The sequence below is a fragment of the Esox lucius genome, chromosome 13 (genome assembly GCF_011004845.1).
Source record: "Esox lucius isolate fEsoLuc1 chromosome 13, fEsoLuc1.pri, whole genome shotgun sequence".
Taxonomy (NCBI): domain Eukaryota; kingdom Metazoa; phylum Chordata; class Actinopteri; order Esociformes; family Esocidae; genus Esox; species Esox lucius.
Genome location: NC_047581.1, coordinates 26,530,371 through 26,554,540, shown reverse-complemented (window position 1 = coordinate 26,554,540; position 24,170 = coordinate 26,530,371). Strand labels below are relative to the sequence as shown.

General features: G+C 41.9%; 2 protein-coding genes across 4 annotated transcripts; both read left to right on the top strand.

Moving 5' to 3' along the window:
• Positions 1–1,572: 1,572 nt before the first annotated feature.
• snapc4 (small nuclear RNA activating complex, polypeptide 4) lies at positions 1,573–16,013 on the top strand. 3 transcript variants are annotated; one of them, XM_029124654.1, is made up of 25 exons: positions 1,573–1,661; positions 2,244–2,378; positions 2,627–2,667; positions 2,746–2,824; positions 2,972–3,003; positions 3,318–3,458; positions 3,572–3,697; positions 3,787–3,865; positions 3,995–4,076; positions 4,276–4,377; positions 6,452–6,524; positions 6,614–6,778; positions 6,945–7,095; positions 7,633–7,739; positions 7,840–7,934; positions 8,057–8,148; positions 8,872–8,957; positions 9,033–9,476; positions 9,893–9,982; positions 10,297–10,474; positions 10,611–10,681; positions 10,956–11,012; positions 11,122–11,155; positions 13,820–15,372; positions 15,481–16,013. In XM_029124654.1, the coding sequence occupies exons 2-25, from the start codon at positions 2,258–2,260 to the stop codon at positions 15,601–15,603; spliced, it is 4,122 nt and encodes a 1,373-aa protein (XP_028980487.1). In that variant the 5' UTR covers positions 1,573–1,661; positions 2,244–2,257; the 3' UTR covers positions 15,604–16,013. The 3 variants fall into 3 exon arrangements, with proteins under 3 accessions (XP_028980487.1, XP_034152352.1, XP_028980486.1); XM_034296461.1 differs by lacking the exon at positions 1,573–1,661 and adding an exon at positions 1,764–1,870; XM_029124653.2 differs by lacking the exon at positions 1,573–1,661 and adding an exon at positions 1,764–1,943.
• An 850-nt stretch (positions 16,014–16,863) lies between these two features.
• Positions 16,864–24,134, top strand: card9 (caspase recruitment domain family, member 9). The gene is made up of 11 exons (XM_010876724.4): positions 16,864–17,093; positions 17,213–17,350; positions 17,524–17,849; positions 20,004–20,183; positions 20,709–20,861; positions 21,369–21,494; positions 22,125–22,313; positions 22,582–22,627; positions 22,779–22,885; positions 23,000–23,073; positions 23,756–24,134. The coding sequence occupies exons 1-11, from the start codon at positions 16,895–16,897 to the stop codon at positions 23,856–23,858; spliced, it is 1,641 nt and encodes a 546-aa protein (XP_010875026.1). The 5' UTR covers positions 16,864–16,894; the 3' UTR covers positions 23,859–24,134.
• The last annotated feature ends 36 nt before the right edge of the window (positions 24,135–24,170 follow it).

Here is a 24,170-nt window from a genome sequence, read left to right as displayed (position 1 = left end):
CTTGAATGCTGAGGACTTCTTCCTGTACCATTGCTTGAAGAAAGTAAAATTCCAGAAACAGGCAGTAGTTATGGGAGTTGAGTTTCAGTCCATCTTCAACCCAAAAACGTCCAACTACCTCATCCTTAATGATAGCAGCCCATACCAGTACCCCTCCTCCACCTGGCTGGCGCCTGACTCAAAGTGGTGCCCTGTGTCCATTAGTGATCCAGCCACGGGCCCATCCATCTGGTCCATCAAGAGTCACTCTGATTTCGTCTGTCCTTAAAACCTTTGAAAAATCTGTCTTCAGGTATTTCTTTGCTCAATCTATACTCTTCAACGTGTGAATCTTATTCAGGTGGTCTTCTTTCAGCCTTCTTTACCGTGGCCATGTCTCTGAGCACTTGACACCTTGTACTTCTGGACACTCCAGATAGGTTGCAGTTCTGGAATATGGTGGCACTGGAGGATAATGTGTTCCTTGTAGCTTCACGTTTAATTCTTCTCAAGTCTTTTGCTGTTCTTTTGCGTCTTCATGCATTTTTTGCACCCCAGTTGACTATTCGCAACAAAACCTTTGAGTGTCCGGTGGTCACGCCTCAATAGTTTAGCCATTTCTAGAGTGTTGCATCTGTCTGAAAGGCATTTTACAATTTAGGACTTTTCAGTGTCAGTTAAATCTCTTATTTGGCCCATTTTATCTGAGGTCAAAAGGCTCCTTAATAATTATGCACACCTTGATATAAGGTGTTATTCACTGTTGCCACACCCTCCCTCATTACACAAATACATATCACCTCAAAATGATTCAATCCAATGAGCAAGTTTATATGGCTTGGATTTGGAAAATGTGCATAGAAATAATAATAATATGATCAGAATACTCCCTTGCCTAATAATTGTGCACACAGTGTACATAAAATGTTTAGTTTTTAACCAATTTAAAAGGCCATTTGAAAAATTATGAAATCTGTATTTAATAGAGAAAATATGACTTAAAGATTGTGATTAATAAACATGTGTTGGATGAGAATGTGTGCTAATGTGTGCCAAATATGAATGGAAATAGGTACTGAGATAAAAATGTATATACTAATACAATTGTTCACAGAAGGATTTTACTCGGTAGGGGTCAAAATTGAACTTGTTGTTGAAAAAAAGCCACACATTTTCATTGGGCTTTAAGTCAGGTTATCTAATAGTGGTTCACTTATTTTTGAATTTAGTGTGTGCTTGGTGTCTTGATTAATTATATAGTTTATTGGGTAAAGTTAATAATGTGGTTGAGCCAAGACCAGAGGAAGGAAAGCACTCCCATGACATCAGAGATGTTTGACATATTGTACAATTGGTATGGGGCTATCCTTTGGTATTTTTGTAACAAAGTTAGCCTTGTAAGAATGACCATCCTACAACTCTTCGTTATGGAAACGTAGTCTTCTGGCTCGGTTCTAAGAAGCTGCTTCGTTGATGAAAATAACCACACTACTTCATGCTAAAATATTTCAAACCACGTACGCATACACCGTTGAAACCTCTATCCATCTCTATGGCTGTGACGTCCAAACATATCCGTATGTTCAACGTGTGGCTCTGGTGTTGCATTGTGGGTTTTTCATGTATTTGATGATTTCCAAGCTAAATGTGATTCTTTTAAGCAGAGAAACATGATTTGAAAGGTAAAGTGCGTTAAATCTATATCTAAGTAGTTAATACATTCCAGTATACGAATAATAATAAAAATATCCTGCTTGTATTTAAGAATTGCATGCTGGGGGATATGCTAATATTCTAGCTTAATCGTGTGGTCCGCAGCGCGTAAATATATTAAGTGATATAGCCAGTCGGCAAGTTAGCATGCGTGACACTTAAATTGAGTTATTTGCAAGTCAACTTTCCATTTATTACTATTGTTTAGTTATATCGTAAAAATTAGCGTTTCTACTTGGATGACAGACTTGGTCAGTAACGTCAGGGATTTTTCAGATGCTCCTCCTGGGCAAGACTGCATGACTTACTAAGTTAGACCATTCTAATTGACTGAAGTGGAGCGATTTAACTTTAGCATTTTAGAGTTAGTGTTGTTTGTTTTCTGTAAATAATATCTGATCACACGTAGGGCACCGTCCCCCTCAGCACCTTAGCTGTCAGCTTCCTGTAAATGTTAACTGTACACACTGTTTTGCTCTGATTAACATAACGTTTTATTAGCCAGTCATTAGCCTGGTTTGTTATACTTTTTACCATATTTTTTTTAAAAGGTGCATCATTCAGTATGTCCTCCGGTGACCTTCTTGCAAAGAGGGAGAAAATCGAACGCCAGATTTTGGCTCTCGAACGCACCCTTGGTTCCGAAACCAACTCGATTGAGCTGTCTTCTGACAGCTGTGCTTCTGGTGGGTATCAGAATAATATTCAGGTAGGGTTGTCAGGTTGAAGAGAAACAGTTGTCTCAAGATTTTGCATCAAACGTAGCAAGGAATACAATTGTGATGGTGATTAATAAATTATTGGTACTGCAGGCTTATATGAAGAAGAGACATTGCCCCCTGGTCTATCCCTATACTTCAGTGTAGTAACTACAATTGCTTGGCTGTGTTTCCATTGTCCCTAAATCTATATTTTGGTTTTTCACTCTTCTCAGAGGATGGATCTGATGACAATGAGTCTCAACCAGAACATTTGGTAAGACTTAGTGACATGGTAACGTGTTGGGATCATTACTTATTTCAAGTGAATTGAGAAGTTAACCTGCTCTTTTAGGGTCCTTCAGAGAACTTGGAGGCAGAGCGGCAACGGATTCAAAAAGAGATTGAAGAGTTGGAGCGCACTCTTGGCCCAGGTATATGTAGTACAGAAAATCTGTTATGTGGCCGTTGCCCTTGTCTAGTATTCTTTCAGCTGGTTCTGCATATTTTCATGTATTTATGTTTATCTGCTAGCATACATTTCTACAACGTGTGTAACCTCTTAAAATATGTTGAAACAGATGAGGATGACCAAGGAGGTGCAACAGAATCTGTGAGTACTGATCTTTACTATTCCAACATTCCTCTTTTGAGCTTATCACATGATGATTATGCAGAGAGACTCTGGATCTGAACTCTATTTCAGACTGAAAAGTCAAACATCTGAGCATGTGTTGGATTTTTCGCTCTGGCCTAGCCCCCGCCCTAGCCCCCCCTCTCGTCTTCTGCTCTACTCTTACTAAGATAATAACATTGTATATCATAATGTTTCCTTGGGAACCTTCATTTTGGCAGCATCTGGCACATTTATAATACGGTGTGTTAAGTAATGTTACTCCAACATGGCTTGCTGTCCATGTCCGGTAGAGCGATGAGGACAGTGTTGGGGAGCTGGACCTGCCACAGAACACTGAGACCTGTCTTCAAATGAACCTGGTTTATCAGGAAGTGTTGAAAGAGAAATTGGAGGAGCTGGAGCGACTGTTAAATGACAATCGACAGCAACAAGTAAGAGGCCAACAACTAAAGCCCAGTTGCATCTCTGGAATCTGTTAAATTAGTCCAAATTTGCTCAGCTGTGCATGTCCATGTTATGTAATTATGTCCGTCTGGCCCTACAGAATGAGATTATGACTCGGCTCTCCAGCACAGGAACTCCCCAAGCTACCACATCTGGACAACCCACACTGAAGCTTTTCTTGGGAAACTTTTTGAAGCCCTATTTTAAAGATAAAGTCACATGTCTGGTAGGGATGAGTTTGAAAATTCAGTGTAATATGATTCATGGATTTTGGATTTGATTAATAATTTTGCCATGATTGTCCAATCCAAACAGGGCCCACCTGCTAATCCAGAAGCCAAGGACATCATGAGTAAAAGGATCAGACGCCTTGATGATGTTAAAATGAAAAGATGTGAGTCTAATAACTTAATAAGTTAGACTCACATTTCACGTTAACATTTTAGTAATTTAGCGAACACTTGTGGTAGAGTGCTGTGTTATCTTGGTGACTTTATAAATAGTGATTTTCCTTGCTTTTCAGGGGAGGGATGGCAGAAGACTCTGCTGGTAAATGCTGTAGTCAAAGACAGCATGAAACGCATGATACAGCCCAAGATGTCAAAGTAAGGAAGTGTGATTGTTTTCCCCTGAAGAATGCCTTGCAATAATATATTTTTATTCAACTGTACATTATCCTATTAAGTAGATTTTACATTTTAATGTGTTGAATTTTAATGTTAAAGTGTCTCAGAACTATGGATTTTTTTACATGGAAGATTGGTGTAGACTGTACTGAAAATCTGCATGTTTTTTTTGTCTCAGAGTGGAATACCTTACACAGAAAATGACCAAAGCTGAAAACATGGAAAGGCAAATTCTGCGCAAACAAATCACTGAAATAGAGAAAGAAATTGAGAACATCAGGTAATAATCATCATAACTATTTTCAATATAAAAAGCTATCTAGCCTATTAACTAGGGGTGTAATGGTACGCAAAAGTCTTGGTTCGGTATGTACCGACAATTTTAAGTCACGGTTAAATAACATTTTGTTACAGTGGTCAAAGACATGCAAAACATAACATTTATTTGTATTTATTACAAAGTTATAAACTTTGCCCATTGCCGCTCTAGTTAATGTATTCACTAGGTAGGATTTTATTCAGTAAAAAACAATTACAGCATTTTGCAATTACTCACTGGTCAGAAACAGTTCTACAACTATGCCTGATAGAGAATGTTCAGAAATAATTTTGCTCCCTGTGGCATACTTATGCTATATATATCATCCAGGTAAAATGCACGTTCACAAAATTAGCCAAGGAAAGACTGGCTCGCAAAAGGCAATTGGCTGGAACAGGATTGCAGGAACAGAATTGTCTGGAAAGTAACGGCAGGCTCCAAAAATGATAAATTAACATTTCACTGGCACTGAACTGTCTGTGTTGCTAAACAACTCTTAGAGGGCCCCATCAACTTACACAACATGTTTGTTTTCCTGAACAAATCCTACCTAGTGCAACTTTAACTGGAAACAATATTTCCAAATGGGAGACCTGAAAAATACAAATGCGGTCAACCTAGCCGACTTGAGAATACTCGGTCAAACTAGCCGTTTGTAATAAATAAAAGTAGGCTAATGCAATAGAAACCCCAATAGGAAATTCATATTTCTTCTCAAAAGAAGTCCGGATCAGATGTATAAACACTAAAACAAGTTCTTACTACATCGTACTTTCAGAAATGTTTAATGCATTAATGTATCTTGAGATACTATATATTCAACCGATATGTCTTGCAACTCAGACTGCTTTTTATGGTATACATTTTTTACAAACGGCGGGTTTGACCCAGTATTTTCAAGAGTCGGCTAGGTTGACTGCAGTTAAACACTGCGGTCAACATAGCCGACTCTTGAAAATACTGGGTCAAACTATCCATTTGTAAAAAAAATTCATGTTTAAATACATAATACCTCTCTATGGCGTCTTGAATGGTGCTACACTTAAAGCTACTGATTTGTGGAAATTGAGGCTGTAATGTATCTTTAAGTGTAACTGCTTTCAAGTTGCCATAGAGATGCATTATACATTCCACTGTGAATTTCTCCAAATTGCAATAGGTAAGTTACTCTATATGTGGTGTACATATAAAGGAGACCTTCCTTAACATAATTAATGTGGATACGTTAACTAGTTATGGGAATTGAGGCTGTAATGTGGCTTTAAGTGTGTCAGCATCCACATCTCCATTGAGATGCTCTATACTATTATACTCTATACTATATTTAAATGCGAATTTCTCAAAAATGCTACCGTAAAAATTATCTGTATGTGGTGTACGTATAAAGGAGAGTTTCCATAAAAGAAATCCAGTGGATTCTTTAAGTAATAATAATTATTGTCTGCAATGTGTCCTTTATTGTAATTGCGGGAGCATTAACATCTTCATAGAGATTAATTATATATTTAAATGCTAATTTCTCAAGTCTTTTCATGAATATTATGGTATAGCCGCACACACAATTTTTACAAATGGCTAGTTTGACCGAGTATTTTCAAGAGTCGGCTACCTGTAGGTTGACTGCAGTGGGATACGGGAGGTTCCTCAAGCTCTGACTAGTCGTTTGGCTAGCCGTACACCATATTTATTTACAAGGCTTCATTAAATGTGGTAGGCTACTTCAGTTGCTAAGTTACAGCTCCAAGATCAGTCTGCGGGGGGGAACTCTGAGTTTAGAATGTTAGTTTTGACCACAATAAAAGTAACCCATGTGGTTAAAGCTAGACTATATTCATTTGGATAACAACGCGTACTGAACTGAGCGTACTTAACCGAGCATCCTGAACCGAACGTTGCGGATACGTGTACCGCTACACCCGTACTATTAACTACATTCTGAGACCGGTTATCTTGTCAGACATGTCTGCTTTGTGTTTATGTTCTCACTTTACATTAGGAGGTTCAATTTCACCCAGTTGTTGGTTTTACCTTGCAGTGCCCTGAAGGAGAATGAGCTGTGGGGTGATCGCCGTGACGACCACGACTGGCAAAAGATTTCCAACATTGATGTGGGTTTAGTAACGTCAACCGCCCTCTTTCATGTTTGTTTTCCTATACAAAGGCAAACTAATAATGCTATAATCTTATTCTTATGCAGTTTGAAGGTATTCGTGAAGCTGATGACATAAAAAGCTTCTGGCAAAACTACCTGCATCCCTCCATTAACAAAGCCAGTTGGAAAGAAAATGAAATTCAGATGTTGAAGAAAGTTGCTCAGAAACATGGGCACCGAAACTGGGATCAGATCGCTCATGAACTTGGGGTAGGTGTTGACCTTAATGGGATCCGAAATGGGTTGAAATATCCCGTCCTGATTTGTGCACTTTGGTTACTAAGAGAGATGTGCAGTACATTGCTAGTGTGATTCCCACAATGTCTAACACATCCCATTTTGTTATATTCACTGTTACCCCTCCCCTGTCACACAGACCAACAGGACAGCCTTCATGTGTCTCCAGACATACCAGCGCTACATCTGCTCTGATTTCAGGAGGAGTGCTTGGAACAGCGAGGAGGACGAGATCCTTAGAGAGCTGGTGGAGAAGATGCGTATTGGGAACTACATCCCGTACACTCAGAGTAAGTCCCTGGCAGCCATTCTAAATGTCTGGTCTGGCCCCGTCGGCAGAGCATGGTGCCATGACTATGTGTTCGATATCCACTGGAGCCTATAGGGAGAAACACTGAAGGTGCTCTGAAAAATATTGTGTGGAAAATTACTTCAATGTAAACTCCTAATCTGTAATTGTGGTGCACACCGATTGCATTGGTTATAGTTGATCCCTGCTGAGGTCCTTATCTTCGCAAGGCTTCAGTATTTTCCACCGCTGAACTGTACTGATTTGCATTGCAACAAAGTGCTTGTTCAACACCAGACATCTGTAGATTGTAGAGGTGTAATGGTACATTATCTGTACCATGGCATTTGGTGCAGGGCGTTTGGTTCAGTACGTGTTATTATCCAAATTAATATAGTCTAGTTTTAAACACACGTTACGTTTTTGTGTGCGAAGATTCGGCTAGGTTTCAAGATTCGGCTAGGTAGACCGCAGTGTTCAGTGTTCAGTGTTCAGTCCAAATTCACTCCCATAATCCATGGTTTCTGTTGTACTCCAGTTTCCTATTTCATGGAGGGCCGAGATTCATGCCAGCTGATGTATCGATGGACTCAAGTTCTAGACCCCACCCTCAAGAAAGGTTACTGGTCTAAACAAGAAGATGAGGTATGGGCAGGAGGAATTCTGACATTATCGTGGGGAGATCTCCTTATGTATAGTCATTTGACAGAAGTGCTCAGTTTCTTTTTTATTGTCATCATTGCAGATGCTACTTAAAGCAGTGGCTAAATACGGGGTGGGGAACTGGTGGAAGATCCGTCAGGAAGTGCCCAGTAGAAATGACGGTCAATGTAGGGACAGGTGAGGACTAACTCTGACCAGGCTCTCACGACATTCACTGACCAGCTCCCTGATTTTAGTTAGCTCAAACTTTAGATATTTTTTTGGAACCAACTGTCAATGACCGACATCTAATTCTGTAGGTATTTGGATGTCCTGATTGGGAACGTGAAGAAGGGGCCTTTTGACGAGGAGGAAAAGGCACTGCTCAGAAGACTGGTGGAAAAATATGGATGTAGGAACTGTTATAGAAAGCGCCTTAGATAGTGCTATCTATTATTATTATTATTATTGGAACTTTTAATATACTACCAAAGTTTGGATGGGAGGTTGAAGTATAGATTTTTAACATAATTTGCCTGTCTAGTTTTAATTCTGGACTTCTATACTGAACATTAAATAAGACATTATGTATTATAAATGTATTTTACACAATCTGTCATAGCAAAAAAAAAACTCTGCAGAAGAACCTAGCAGAACCGCACAACACTGGGTAGCCTCAGAAATAGGATGGCCAGGTAATATTTCTGTAAAAGAAAAGGAGCTCATGCCACCTAATCTGTGAATGTGGCGGGGGTGGTATGATGGTTGCTTAAAATTCAAGAAAATGACCCCACAAACACTGTCATAGCCACTACAATCAGAATCACCTTCATACATTTGCAAGTATCCAGGGTTCTTTAGGGGCCAGCTAGTGGAATGTTCTTAACTGGTAACATCAATTTCCATATTTAATTGAATAGGCCTTTTTTATTTGCTGAAGATGAGACTTAATGATGAGCCAAAAATACCTGTGTTCTGGGTTCACGTTTGCCGATGCCCTTTCAGTAGATACTTTCTCCATCTTCTCCTGTCTTAACCTCATGTTGATTTCTAATTCAAACCTTTGAGTATAGAGCAAAACACAAAATGCTTTACTGATGTCACTGTGACGATAATGCTCTTCGATTATCCATAGATAAATGGTCTAAGATAGCTGCTGAGATTCCCAACAGAATTGACAGCCAGGTCCTTAATCAGTGGAGGAAGATGACCGGGTACAAGGTGAGTGCTGACAACGTAGCCTTCTCCTGCACTCAAACGGTGACACAGCACCAACATGTTGGTTTCTGTCAACAGCGCTGTCGATCCCGGCGGGTCAGGAGGAGTAGACCTATGCCAAAAAAGGCTGCGAGTCGGCAGAAGAGCTCAGACGAACTGGATTCGAGCTCTGATGAGGAGGACGTCAACATGGAGTTCATGGACAGTGACAATGAGGAGAATCGGATACTCCCTGAACTCCACGGGTCTGATAAGGAGAGCGACATTATTGAAGACTACCACCAACCTGACATGGAGCAGTGGATTCCCATGCCAGACAAGATGTTTGAAGGGCCCGGGAAGTTGAGGACCATGATGGTTCAACGACCTAGCAGGGACCAGTCCCCAGCTGAGCAGGAGCAGGCAGCGACGGACAGCCTGTCGGCACGCCAGTTCTTGGGAGTTCGCTCCACCATCTTGGACCGCTTTGGCAAGGTTGTTGCCACTATCATTGGAGAAAACCCACGTATACTGGCAAAGAAGGTACCAGAATGACTTTACTGCACTACATTATGCAGATCTCCAACAGCAGCCCTAGACATGCCTCTGTCAACCTAAATATAATGCAATTATTGTAATTCTACTGCCAGTTTTTCGTATGGATCACCAAACGGCATCAGTGAAACAAGCAGTTTAGTGGTGCACGGTCCTGACACCAGACCACAGCCTCTTCTTCCTACAGTCTTGTTGTTACATATATACTAATAAAATACTATTTCTATTTTTAAACATTGTTTATATGTATGGAAACATGATTATTATTCCAAAATGTGTAAGATACTGTAGATTTCTGGCTAACCTATGTATCCTGCTTTGTGGCACAAATAGAAGCAAAATTCCCAGAACTCCTGGCCCTAGGCATAAATAAAGCAGCATTTGTGTATGTGTTCCTTTCAAAGGATTACAACAGTGACCTGGCCATGCTCAAGGTGTGCTACGGAGAAGTGAGAAATCTCATCCAGTGGAAGAAAACCAATGCGGCAAAGCAGGTAAGATGACAGTGAAAGATACTAACAATTGGGGGCCCTTGAATGGCACAGTAAAGTCACTGCCGTTTGGACACCAGGGTTCAAATCCTGCTTGAGGATTAGCCAGACGTTTTTATTAATTTATTGGTTTAGATGGAGTGAAGATTGCTAATGTTTGAGTTGTTAGAATACATCAGTGAATGTATTGTTTCAATTGTTTTTGTTGAATGTTGTGTCTAGCTCAATCAACCAATGAGCTGTGTCAATAAAGAATGTTTTCTTTTTTTAAAGCCTATGACGAGTCCTTGACTGTCTCGTCATGTGTTTCTCTGCAGAAAACTGGGCCTGTGAGTGATGACCAGGCCAAGCCCCACAGTCCCTCGAGGCAGAATAACAGTTCTGCTAACAGTGAACACTACACCACTTTCAACTATGCCCTTCAGTTAGCTGTGGTTCCCTGGGTGGGCAACGTGCTGATTCCCCCACCACTGCCTTCGAAAAAGATTAGAGAAGGTACTTCATAAGGATTTCATAGGGCAACATGTCACACCTTTTCTCTTCTGTAGTACAACATAGTAAGTCGTTGTTTTTGTTAGAAGAGCTAAACCCAGAATTGTTGACTTGACCCTACCCTATCTTGTTTCTGAAGCTGACACGGTGCGAGAGAGAGCAGAGAGAGTTGGACTTACCAATACTCCTGTGTTCTTGTTATTTCTGCAGGTAGGAAATGTATTCACAAATACGTTTTAATTGAATAATCACAATTATGTTAGTCTGGTTTTACAAGTAGCCCTCTAGGTCCAAGCAAATATCTAGGTCTGTATTTGTATTCAGATAGACAAATGTTTTACAAACATTTTCTTTATTGGCATATCTGACCATATGACTGGCTAGGTTACACAATACATGCTAACATCAGAAATACCAGCGAAAACCAAATGTATGACATATCTGTTCTGCACTGCCGATTTTATATTCTTATGGTCTTCAACAGGTTCTCCGTGTAGATGCAGAAGGCTGTAAGCAGATCATTAAAATGCGTAATGAGCAAGTAAGTATAATTTACAATGCCATTAACAAACTTATACTTTACAACCTTACAGAATTGCTACTTATTACAAACTTGAACAGAGCCTATTGTGTCAATGTATCTTTTTCAGGCAATGGAATGCAAAAATGGGGAACCAAAACTGGGTAACGTATATCAGTGCATTTGTGAATTACTTTGAATATTGCTTTTATCATCCCTTAAAATCACCCTATCACCAAAATGAGATCAGATCAGTTCTCTGCAAAGTATCTTCATATTCTGTTCAGTGGCAGACATTAATTTATGACCCTCTTATTATATGGGAATTCTGTTTAAAATAACTGCCCATGATTGAGAGGTTATCATGAAATGTGACCTATAGTTATGTCTGGAAGAATTTTAACACTGACACAATTTTTGTAATTTTGGCTCTGTACGCCATCACAATGGATTTGAAATGAAACAACCAAGTGCAGACTTTGAACTTTAATTCAAAGAGTTGAACAAAAATATAATTTGAAACTATTAGGAATTGCAACCATTTTGTACACAGTCCCCTTATTTCAGGGGCTTAAATGTAATTGGAGAAATTAACACAATCATAAATAAAATGTTCATTTTTAATACTTTGTCAAGAATCCTTTGCAGGCAATGAAGTCTGGAATGCATGGACATCACCAAATGCTGGTTTTCCACCTTTGTGATGCTTTGCCAGGCCTTTACTGTAGCTGTCTTCATTTGTTTGTTTGTGGGTCTGTCTTAGGTTTTGTCTTCAGCAAGTGAAATGCATGCTTGATCGTGTTGACATCAAGTGATTGACTCGGCCAGTGCAGAATATTCCACTTCTTTGCCTTAAACTCCTGGGTTGGTTTCGCAGTATGTTTGGGTCATTGTCCATCTGTAAAGTGAAGCGCCGTCTAATCAACGTCGCAGAATTTGGCTGAATCTGAGCAGACAATATATCCCTATACACTACAGAATTCATCCGGCTGCTTCTGTCTTCTGTCACATCATCAAATAACACTAGTGACGCAGTTTCATTGGAAGCTATGCATGCCCATGGTATTACACTGCCTCGACCATGTTTGACAGATTATGTGGTATGCTTTGGATCATGAGCTTTTCTAAGCCTTCTACCTACTTTTTTCTTCCCATCATTATGGTGCAGGATGATCTTAGTTTCATCTGTCCACAGAATGCTGCTCCAGAACTGGGCTGACTTTTTTTAGGTGTTTTTTTGGCGAAGTCTAATCTGGCCTTCCTATTCTTGAGGCTTATGAATGGTTTGTACCTTGTGGTGAACCCTCTGTATTTGCTCTGGAGAAGTCTTCTCTTTGAGGTAGACTTTGATAATGATATGCCTTCCTATTGGAGATTGTTCTTCACTTGGCTGGACGTTGTGAAGGAGTTTTTCTTTACCATGGAAAGGGTCCTACGATCATCCACCACTGTTGTTTTCTGTGGACGTCCAGGCCTTTTTGTTTGGCAGAGCTTACCAGTGCAATCTTTTTTTCTCAGAATGTATCAAACTGTTGATTTGGGCACTCCTAATGTTCCTGCTATCTCTGAATTTTTTTTGCAGCCTTAGGATGGCCTGTTTCTCTTGCATTGAGAGCTCCTTTGATCGCATGTTGTGTGTTCACAGCAACAGCTTCCAAATGCGAATGCCACACCTGGTATCAACTACTGGCCTTTTACCTTCTTAATTGATGAAGAAGTAACGAAGGAATAGCCCACACCTGCCCATGAAACAGCTTTTGAGTCAATTGTCCAATTCTGTTGGTCCCTTGTAAAAGAGGGGGCTGCATATTAAAGAGCAGTAATTCCTACACCCTTCCACCAATTTGGATGTGAATATCATCAAATTAAAGCTGAGAGACTGCACTTTAAGCCCATATTCATTATTAAACTGTAAATTGAAAATACAGCTCCAGAAAAAATGAAGAGACCACTACACCTTTTTCTTGAAAAGGTGCATTGGTCTCTTAATTTTAACTCATCTGTTCCTCACTCAAACCTTCCTTTTCAACTTTTTTTGGAAAGGGAAAAAAAAAGGTGCAGTGGTCTCTTATTTTCTTCCAGAGCTGTACTTTGGTAAACAGACAAAATAACAAAACCTGTGTCAGTGTCCAATTATTTCTGGACCTAACTACCATAAAGGTCTTGTAGAGTGGACAGATGAGACAAATATGATCTTTAACCAGAGTGAAGGCAAGAGGAGATTGCAGAGATAAAAAGGAACTGGTAGTAATAACCCCTCTGTGAAATATGGTGGAGGGAAGTGTTATGTCATTGATGTAACTGCTGATGATAGGAGCTGTAGGATTAATTCTGAAGTGTGGAGAAATATCTTGCCAGCTCAGATCTTGCCAAATTCCTTAAAGTCACTGGATGTTATTTCAGGGCAAAAAAGTTGAATGTTCTTGACTGACCTGGTCAATGACCCAACCTGATTCTTGAGCATGAGTCAAAACCCCCAGAAACAAACAGGAACTAAAGATTGCGTCAGTATTGCCCGGGCCGAGCATTACCAGGGAAGACCCCCGGTAGATGTCTATGGTTTGCAGACGTCAGGCAATCTTCACATGCAAAGGATGTGCAATCAAGTGCTAAATATGACCGCTTAATTTGAGACTGTTAATTTTTTCAATTACTTTTAGTCCCGTAAAATGGTGGGTGTGTATAGAAATGGCTGTCATTATTACATGGGTTATGTTTATGGATAACATTTCCCTCAATTAAAGCTGACATTCTGCACATTAACCTCTTAATCAGTATTTCATTTAAAATCCAATGTTATTTTAACATATGACATTTATTTATTCTAGCTTTGAATAAACAAAAGCAACAATATAACCTCAAAACGGTTGCCGGTATACTGCGCCAGAAGGAAAAGGAGCAGGAGATCAGGCGGCAGCACGGCTTCCGCCAACCGAACAGTCAACTTGTGATGATCCCTCAGACATTGGTCGTGGCACAGCCTGTAGTACTGTCCACCCCACATCCTGTGGTTCCCTCCACTCCAACTTCCAAACAAAAACACATTTCTACACCCAGCCAGCCTGTACCCTCCACGCCCGGCCTGCCTGTACCCTCCACGCCCGGCCTGCCTGTACCCTCCACGCCCGGCCTGCCTGTACCCTCCACGCCCGGCCTGCCTGTACCCTCCACGCCCGGCCAGCCTGTACCCTCCACGCCCGGCCAGCCTGTACCCTCCACGCCCGGCCAGCCTGTACCCTCCACGCCCGGCCAGCCTGTACCCTCCACGCCCGGCCAGCCTGTACCCTCTACCCTAACAAAGAAACGTAATCGCCTACCTACGGACAACACCCAGGCTCTGAAGGAGGCCAATGATCCTGCTACAAAAAAGGCAGTGAAAGAGTCGCCCAAATGCAAGAGAGCTCGTATGCAGAGTCCTCCCAAAGTGACCCTGATGAGCCAGCCTTCTAACAGGGTTCTGTCCACTACACAGAACGCCTGGGTCCTGACCCCCAATGGACTTGTGTCAATCAGTGGCATTAGTGTCCAGATGGCACCTCAGAATGTACCAACAGCCGTTTATGCGCAGCCTATTATCATGAACCAGCAAGGTTCTTTAACACTGAACGCTCCACCGTCTTTAACCGGCACTTCCTTCATTAACGGCGCTGCTCCGAGAATGAACGGCCCACTGAACAGTTTGAGAATGACTAACCCAGGCATGCGGACTGTGGCAGCCAATGGTCCCCGGGTCAATGTTCTCTCTGTGCCCATGAACACAGCCATGTCGGATCCACTCCAACCACAGACTGGCCCTTCACAGGCTGTAGTTCTCAAAGTCCCTCCAGGTTCCCTCTCAGCTTCCGTCCCTCACCGTGCCCTCAGAATCGTGCCGCTTAACGCTGCTACGCATGCCCCAAAACCCTGCAGAAAACCCGAGGCGATTCAGTTCGATCCCCATCTTATGTTCATGGAGGACCCGGCCCAAGTTAGGAAGTGGTCGAGTGGCAGTAATGGAGTTTCACTTCCGGGTTTGAAAGTCACTCTGCCCTACCTACCCCCCTTTGTCAGTAACCTGACTACCCTATCGGGTCTCCTGAAATGTAAGACAGTGTTGGCAGTTAGTGCTAAGCTGGTTCTGTCCCCAGAGGAGAAGGAGAATCTGGAAGAGGAGGAGCAGATTGCGGTGGTGCGGAGCATTGTGGCGAAGCGCTTCAGTCAAAATCCGGGCTACCTGCTCCTCAAGGCTCGCTTCTTGTCTTGTTTCACCATGCCTGCTCTTCTGGCTACCATTGATACAGTCAAAGAGTCTGCGTCCCTGGACTCCAGTGATGTGGAGGAGGAACCTCTCAGTAACCATTCAGAGCAGCAGGATACTGTGCATGATCAGCCAACAGCACTGGTGAGTTCAGTCTTAAACCCCTACTTCATATGCTTGTTAACCTGCCTTGTTACGCTGCCCGGCTGTCTTCCTTCACTGAGATGCTGAGTTGTTCTGTCCTTTTCTCAGGCCCCTCTGCTTATCACTGACGGAATGGGAGCTCCGGCCGCTGCCTTCTCCGGAATCAAAACCAGGAATAAGTGCCACCACCTCAACACGGACACAGAGGAAAATGTTATTGTTTTGGATTGAGGTGTGGCTTACAGGTCGACAGATTTCTGTGAGACCTTTAAAATACCTAGCCAGTTTTATTGTAATGCCATTGTCTTTGAAAACAGTGTTGTTGGAACTGTAAACAGCTGTATTCTATGGCATTCCCTAATAATACATTATACTGGAGCACAGAGGAATAAAGCAGTTCAAGTAGTTGGTATGTTTTTGTTTTGTTCATAATTGTATTTAATTGTTTTTACATTGTACAGTCTTATGTTCACCTGTACTCATTTACGTTATAAATCATTCTACTTGTTCATAAAAATACATTTGTTTTGGGTGTATCTGCACAGCACGTTAGTCAGGTTTTTTTGCAGGCCACCTAAAGGTAAATTAATGTGACATTTACATGGTGTAATTTGTAGTTTCATTAAAGGAGCAAGCTTGTTTGTGCTTTTGTACAAGTTCTTTTTTTTGGGGGGGGGGATGCAAAATATTATAGCTTCAACCATATAATGCAATTTCTCCTGAGAACATTAATGACATTTATGAATCAGTTGGGTTTTAGGAATTTTGAGGAAGAAGTGAGTGTGACCTTATCTGATTAGGGTTCTTTGTTTTTCTTTGTTCTTATCTTTTGTTCAACACTTCTGCAATCGTTTGAACTATATACTGCCACTATGTGATCAATAACATATTTGAAAACTATGATTTGTTAGACTTAAAACAGGATTCTGCTCTGTCATGAGTATTGAAACTCTCCCAAAATCCACAAGCACTTCTAGAAATCCAGGTAATTCTGGTTGAAGGTTTTCAGAAAAAGGAAATGTTCTCCAAACAGGATTTCTGGAAAAACATAGAACTCTAGTTAAGAATATTATCAAAATGAGTTGTGTATGTTCCTAAATCTTGTTGGCAAATATTCTTCCTGTGATGCAAAACGTATTATTTACAAAGAAGATATATAAATTGAGTCATCGCTTTAGTCATTACACTAAAGCATGAATAACAACTGTGAGGACCACCACCAATCACTGTTACTGTGTGTTGGATTAGTACATTGGAAATCATTTCATAGTTAGGTCATTATTACAGCGTCACTAGAAACGTCATTGGTTATATTTATTTCAGCACAATGTTTTGTATAGCGTTGCCCTTGTGATATGTAGGAAATAGAAAAACTGAAATGAATCCAACAAATAGGAACTTAAATATTTCGTCATAAAACACCAGTTCCGCTTCAAAACCAGTTCCACTTTTGAAGCCACAATCTAGAGTTCACTCCCAGCCGATCAGCCCTTAGAGAAGACGCTACTGGACTCTGATAATCATGACCGACAGTCAGAATGTGTCCGATTTGGAGGATGAGGAGTGCTGGGTTCAGTTGGAAGAATACAGGATGTTGCTGATAAAGACCATCGAACCATCGCAGATCACGCCGTACCTGCGCCAGTGCAAGGTGATCAGCAGTGAGGACGAGGAGCTGATATTCAATGACCCTAGTCTGGTCGTCCGCCGACGCAAAGTAGGTAAGGCACTGTCCTCTATAATTAAGCCAGCAGCCAAGCGATCGACTAATCTCTTCGAAGTGTGACAGTGGCGTGGCTGTGATTCAACGGAATACCCGTCCCTGTCCATTTCTTCACAGGTGCACTATTGGATATTCTTCAGAGAACTGGACTGAAAGGCTATGTGGCCTTCCTTGAGAGCCTGGAGCTGGACTATCCTCAGTTGTATCGCAAAATCACTGGCAAAGAACCTGCCAGGGTCTTCTCTATTCTGGTTGGTGAGTAGCCATCGACCGTATTTCTGTAGGCATTGTCATTGTCCAAGCTTTCATGTGTTATTTTGATAGTTACGGGTGACGAATGTTTCTGCTTGGGTCCTTCTAACGTGCTGATGTCTATGACAATGGATTTGGACCTAACGCCACATTCTGTCCTCCCTCTGAAATCCCAGACACAGCGGGGGAGTCAGGACTGACTCAGTTCTTGATGAGTGAGGTCACACGCCTCCAGAAGGCCCTGCAGGAGGAACGCCGGCGCAGGCAGGAGGTGGCTGCGGCCGCAGCTGCGCAGGAGGGAGCCGTCCGGCAGCAGCAGGTCCGGGAGAGGGAGCTGAAGAAGCAGCAGGAGCGCGTGCAGCACATGAGAGAGGAGAGGGACCGGCTCTGTGAGGAGGCGCGACACCTGAAGGACGAGAACTACAGCCTGATGCACAGTGTGACCAAGCTGAGTGAAGACAAGAACAGCGCCCTTATGGCCAACCGAGACCTGCAACTGGAGGTGAGGGGGGGCGACGTTCTGGGAAAAACTCAAACTAGCTCAGCCAGCTGTAATTGTGCAGACACACACACACACACACACACTCACAGATGGAGATGTTTGTGAAGACAGATTGAAGGGAGACATAACTGAAACCATCGAATGTACAATAGATAACTGAAAGCTGATACCACAATGAGGTACTGTGTTGGTGATTAGAATAGAAGGACTGTCTACGTGTCTCACCAACCAAACCAATATGTCCGGATGTGGGCAGGACAGACTGCCAATTGCTGCTTCCCGTTCCATTGATTGCACAAGCCTTTTATATGTGACCTGCAATGTGGGCAGGATGAGTAGATGTCTGGCCCCTGTCAGCCCGTCATTGTCCAGGGGCCACGGGGATGGAAGGATGGTTTTTGGCTGCCTGACTGCCAGGCTCCAGTGGGTAAGGGAGGGGGTACCCAGTGCCGTGGTCGCTCCCAGACAGTACCAAGGCCTCGCGCCAGGAGAGGACAACAGGAAGCAACTCAACGCTCCTCTCCTGGTGCAGGACTAACATCTAACTGCAAGATGACAACACACAGAAACATAGGAATAATCTTAAAAGATTTAATTTAAATAAACACTACAAAGAAGACTATATACAATGGCCATCAAATGCCACCAAATACAGCGAGACACATACAGAGGGGTTCAGCTGGTTTGGTTTGTGTGATGAAAGCGTGATGAAAGCGTGATGAAAGCGTTTAAGGTTATTTTGCAATTCGTTCTGGTGACTGGCGGCTGAAAACTGAAATTGATGTTGACCAAAGGACATGAAGGTTTCAGACCAGACTGAGATATCTACTGGAGTGCATGTTACTATTGGAATTGAAGTTGTCGAGGAGTGAGCGAGGCAAAGATAGAGGGGGGGCATTTACCTAGAAGGCATTTTTAATTAAATCGGTACCAGTCTGGCATTACGTATGTGGCGAGGGCCAATTAACTGAAGTCTTTAGGTCACAGTGATGAATGGTGTCCTGACGACAAAGCAAATGGTGTTGTGGTGAGTGACATCAATTTCTTTTTAGGTACATTTCAGTAGCAAGCATATAGGCTGTCACCATAGTCGAGGATTGGCAAGACAATAATTAGTTCTGTTTACTTGGCAGTTTGGGTTAAAGATGCCTTGTGGAACTACAAACCAACTCTGTATTTAACTTCAAATTCATGTGTGTATACAGTATTTGGTGGTATTAAGGAGTAGATGAAGATCAAAGAAGGCATGCTGGATGTTATGCTGTGTTTTAGGATGGAGAACATAGGGGCCAGTTCTATACAGAAACATGTCATCGACACAGTGGTGGATGAGGGAGTTACAGGTAACAAGCGCGATGTCAGTAAAATACAAAGAGAACAGCATTGGCCCAAGAATTGAACATTTTAATGAGGATGTAATGGAAACAGAGTCAAAGGCTTTAGCCAAATCGATTAAAACAGCTGCAGAACTGCAGATTTTTATTTTGTTTAGGGCCTAGAGATGTTGAGATGAATGGACGGTCACCTCTAAATCCTCAGCAGGGTCCAGACTAAGCAACGGTTTCCATTCCTCACTCACCACTACGCGAGCAAAGGTGGCCTCTCTGAGGGATAACCCTACAGGGAATTAGGGCAGTGCTGACAGGGGTGCTGACATCCGGAGTTGGCGTGAGAACTTCGGCTTTGTCACTACAGAGAATGTTCTCATATCTGAGATGATTGATTTTTTTTTTCCTGGATTTTAATGTATTAGGATCAGAGCCACTTGCAGTAAATAGATTTTTTTTTTATCCAAGTGCGCTGATTATTTGATTTGATAAAGAGTTGCCTATCAGAGGAGCTTGTGGAAGCCATAGCTGTGCACCAGTGCCTGTGTTTACTATGGACTAGCCTTGACAACTAAGAGCTAAACCCAGCTGTACAGGGAAGGTATGTAGATTGTCTACTATTAATCTTACTGAGAGGCGCTGTTAGATGATATCCTACTTCCTATATGTCCTAGTCTTCGGCAGAGAATTCATATGTCAAATGCATTCACAATTAGTTCATGTAGAGAAACCTTTGTAGTCGGAGATGGTGAGACATGTTTCATAGAACAGCACAGTGAATCGCAACAACAGGAAGAGTTTTAATGGAATCCTCATCTCTCATCAGATCGAGAAACTGAAGCACAGCCTGATGAATGCAGAGAGTGACTCAAAGATCCAGCGCAAGCGAACAGTGAACCTGAAGAATGCCATTGAGCAGAGACCTAGTCAGGACATGATCTGGAAGTTACAGAGAGAAAACGATCTGCTCAGAGCTCGCATCCAGGAGATGGAGACCCCCGATCAGGTACGTTTTTGGAAAATGAAAATGCATGTATTCAGAATACATTTCAAAATGATGTCACACGTTTCAGAATGCATGAAAAATAGTTTGTTTGGCAAATGTGTCACATTTCACATGTTGCCTATAATGTCCCCCCCCATCAATTAATTTTTTAACATGTTTTATTCTTGTATGGGTTGATCTCGTTCAGTTTCAGTGAGCCTTTCTTAACAAATGTTTGACTATGCAGTGACATGAATGGGTCACATTGAAATAACAGACAATGTGTTTATTCAAATAATGTACATGTCTTTGTTTAGAGGAAACATTGGGCCATTTTGTAACTTATGGATCAAGTCATGTTGACTGAGCAGAGTTGTATGATGCCAGTCTACTTTAAGCATTCATTACAGCTTTCCAGAACTGTGCTGAAAAGACAACATAAACAAAACATTTTTCTCCCAGGCTTTTTGGCACAATTACGTGAAAAAAAAGGAATATATTCAGAGCAATGTGACGAGGATTACAGTGATTTCTATGTTCCGGCAGGTTTCCTCTCTAGGCCCCCTGGATCAGACGAAGCCGAGTGATATGACCCGGGAGAGCAACAAACCGCTGTCAAACCCTCAGTATCAGGAGCTGGTCAACATGACTTACAGTTTACGCAGAGATCTGCACGATGCTGAGGCACGGTGTAACCAGGTAGACACCAGGACCTGCCTAGGATCAGTTATAGACAAGACGTGTAGTTGTGAACACTTATCAAATGCAAACGTACTGCGTGTAAAATCTCTCGGCAGTCAGACCTCAACTGCTTTTTATCACTTGATTAAGCTAACTCCTTCGTCCTCTCTGTTTAATTAACTCTCCACCAAATTCTGTCCTGTTCAGTAAATAGAGAGGACGGACAATAACTTAGAATGGATTGTTTCCTAAATTTTGCTAAAGTGTTGGTACTTGAATGGAAATGAAATAGTACACAACAAAATTAAAATGTCACATTGCTACAAATACAACTGCTCTTTCAACACAGGTGTAGAATAAACAAGTCATTCAACAACACAAATTGTGTGCTTTTCTGTCCAAGCTTGTTCCTTATTATTGGAACAGCCATCGGTGTGAGGGTGAATTGCGCAAGCTGTGTATCTCCATTATGTTGCAAAATCGGTTCTTCCCATTTTAATATAGAGAATTGATTTCTTCTTTCAGTACTTTGAGGCGAAGGATGTTCTTGAGTTGAAGTGCACGACATTGAAGAAAGATGCCAAAATGTATCGTGAGCGAATGGAGGAAATCCTTAAACAAATGGACGAGATTATCAGGGAGAGAGACAAGGTGAGCATAGGTGAAACTGGGACTGTTTGACCAGGAGTTTACTATCTTGTTGCCAGTTCCTAACTTCCCCTGTCAGTGTATCCTCAAATAACTTTTATTCATGACAAAGTGAAAATGTGACCCTGATGACATTAACACCTGGGCGAACATTAGATTTAAAGGGGCTCTGTGTAGAATCGTACTTGTAATATTTACAAAAAATTTACACGACTTGACCCACTTCTCTTACCGAATGAAACTAGCCTAGTAATATCTAGTCCAGGGCTAGGGCTAGGGTTAGCGTGTGGGGTATAAAACTGCAAGTGTCTAAAGGGAGTATGAGGAGTAATGCAAACTGCTAGCTGGACCGGCAAAGTTTAAATGGGGAACAACTCAAGCACTCTGAACAATTTAATGAACATTAACTTAAAACATTTTGTGCTGATTTATTTTTATAATTTTTCATGTATTTATGCCAGTAGTACAGTACCAGTTTGACCCATGCTGCTTATATTTGTTTTACCCCAAAAACCACACAATATTGGTGTGGCTTGTGGTCAGGGGCTCATTGGCACAGCTGCCGTTTCTGTAAACGACTACAGCAAAGAAAAGCGACGTTTCTGTTTTGTCTGTCCATTCTTGTTGTGGTAGGCCATTGCCTCTCGAGAAGAGTACCATCAGGAGAACTCCCGGAGCCTCCAGGAGAAGGACCAATACCGGAAACAGATCCGGGAGCTGGGTGAGCGCTGTGACGAGCTGCAGGTCCAGTTGTTCCGGACTGAGGGAGAAGTTATGGCTCTACAGGCCAGGCTTCGCAGAAACACCTGTTCCCCAAACTATGTGAGAATGAGTTCCACCATTTTTATCTGTTTTAACCCATCCATCCATCATCTTCCGCTTATCCGGGGCCGGGTCGCGGGGGCAGCAGTCTGAGCAGAGATGCCCAGACTTCCCTCTCCCCAGACACTTCCTCCAGCTCTTCCGGGGGGACACCGAGGCGTTCCCAGGCCAGCCGGGAGGTTTTAACCCCTTGACCTTTTTACAATGAATTTCCTGTCTCTGTAACCCGCTGGTTTGAGTGTTCGGTTTTGTGTGTTTTCTGCCACAGAAAAGCCAGACCAGCGAAGAGGACTGCATTGATAAATTAATCAAAGGCAAGAATTCTATGAACAGTGGCAAATAATGATTACCCAGAAACCACACAACAATGGGAAAAGTCATACTTCTCACAGTAATGATAATCATAAGCTAATCTGACAATTTATTTTGCTGTTAGCCTCATTTAAAAGCAAATCTTTACCACAGGGAGTAGTGCGGAACTGCAAAGTCAGACGTCGGGGGAGGATGTGTGCGTTGCTGTGCAAGAAAACTCGTTGTGTCCAGGGGTGTCCAGAGAGGACAATGTCTCATCGGTAAGTAGCTGTAGTTGTTACACCTCTCAAGGAGTCCTCACGACTGTCTGATCCAGGGGCCACTTAAAATTGGTGGTTACTATGTTTTCTGTTTTGCTTTACTCCTTGTGACAGGAAAGAGTTCTATCGGAGGATGAGTTTCAAGGCAGCAGCAAGCCCAGATCGAGGTGTAACTTCTACTACCAAAGGTTGGCAAGTCTGTCTTTTATAGAATTCCACGTCAGGACAGTTTTGTTAAATGCAGTATCCATATAATTGTCTCCAAATGCGTAACCTTCCTATGCCTTGCTATGGGTTAGAAATATTAGAATAAAGTCACTGATAGTTCTACCCAATTTAGTCACAAGGTCACCTTCTACAGTTCTCTCAAATTTTGCATAATCTTGTCATTGAATGTTTTCAGATATACATCCAAAACCTGATATTAAATTATGGCATCATTAGTGAACAAACTACTACACTGATTTAATGTATCTAAAGGGGCTCTGTGCAGAATGCTGCCTCTGATGTTTGCAAGAGTATACTGAAATAATAATTGATGTTTCCTCTTCCATTACGGAACAAAACCACATTTGTATTAGCTAGTCCAAGATGGTTTAGGTTGGGGGGATTGTAGCTACTGTGTCTAGAGCAGGAGGAGACTACAAGTTCATGAAAACCTATAGACGACCAGTGACAAAGTTTCAGTGGGTAATATCTCAGGCCAGATTGAAGTGTAACTTCTACTATCAAAGGTTGGCATGTGTCTTTTAGGGAACTCCATGTCAGGACATTTGTCCTGTATTTTGCTATGCTTTGTTATGTGTTAGAAATGGCACTGATTGGATGACTTGTTTCTAAGTTCATAATGATTAAATTGTTCTACAACAGGAAATGTGCCCTTAAGAGGTCAAAGACCACATGCAAGGAAAGCACACCATGTAACCTGGACAACAGCAGTGGGAGTGACAACACTGACACGGATGGAATGTGACTGAGAGATGTGGTCGGTGCGTTTTGCCCGGCTCAGTGCCCCAGGTGTGTGGAGATTTCACTTGACCAATTTGAAAACATTTCAAACCGGCCCAAAGAGGTGGCCCAGAGACGGCCCGTGGGTTGGGTGTCATGGTACGGACCTTCGCACAAAGTGTAGTTTACTTACGGTATAAATTATTTAATTCATGATTATTGAAATAACCAATAACTTGTTTAATACACTCATATTATTCTAATAAAATGGCAATATTTTCAATAGTGATTGCATAATGAATCAGTTGTATATCTTCATTGAAAACCATTTTGTATG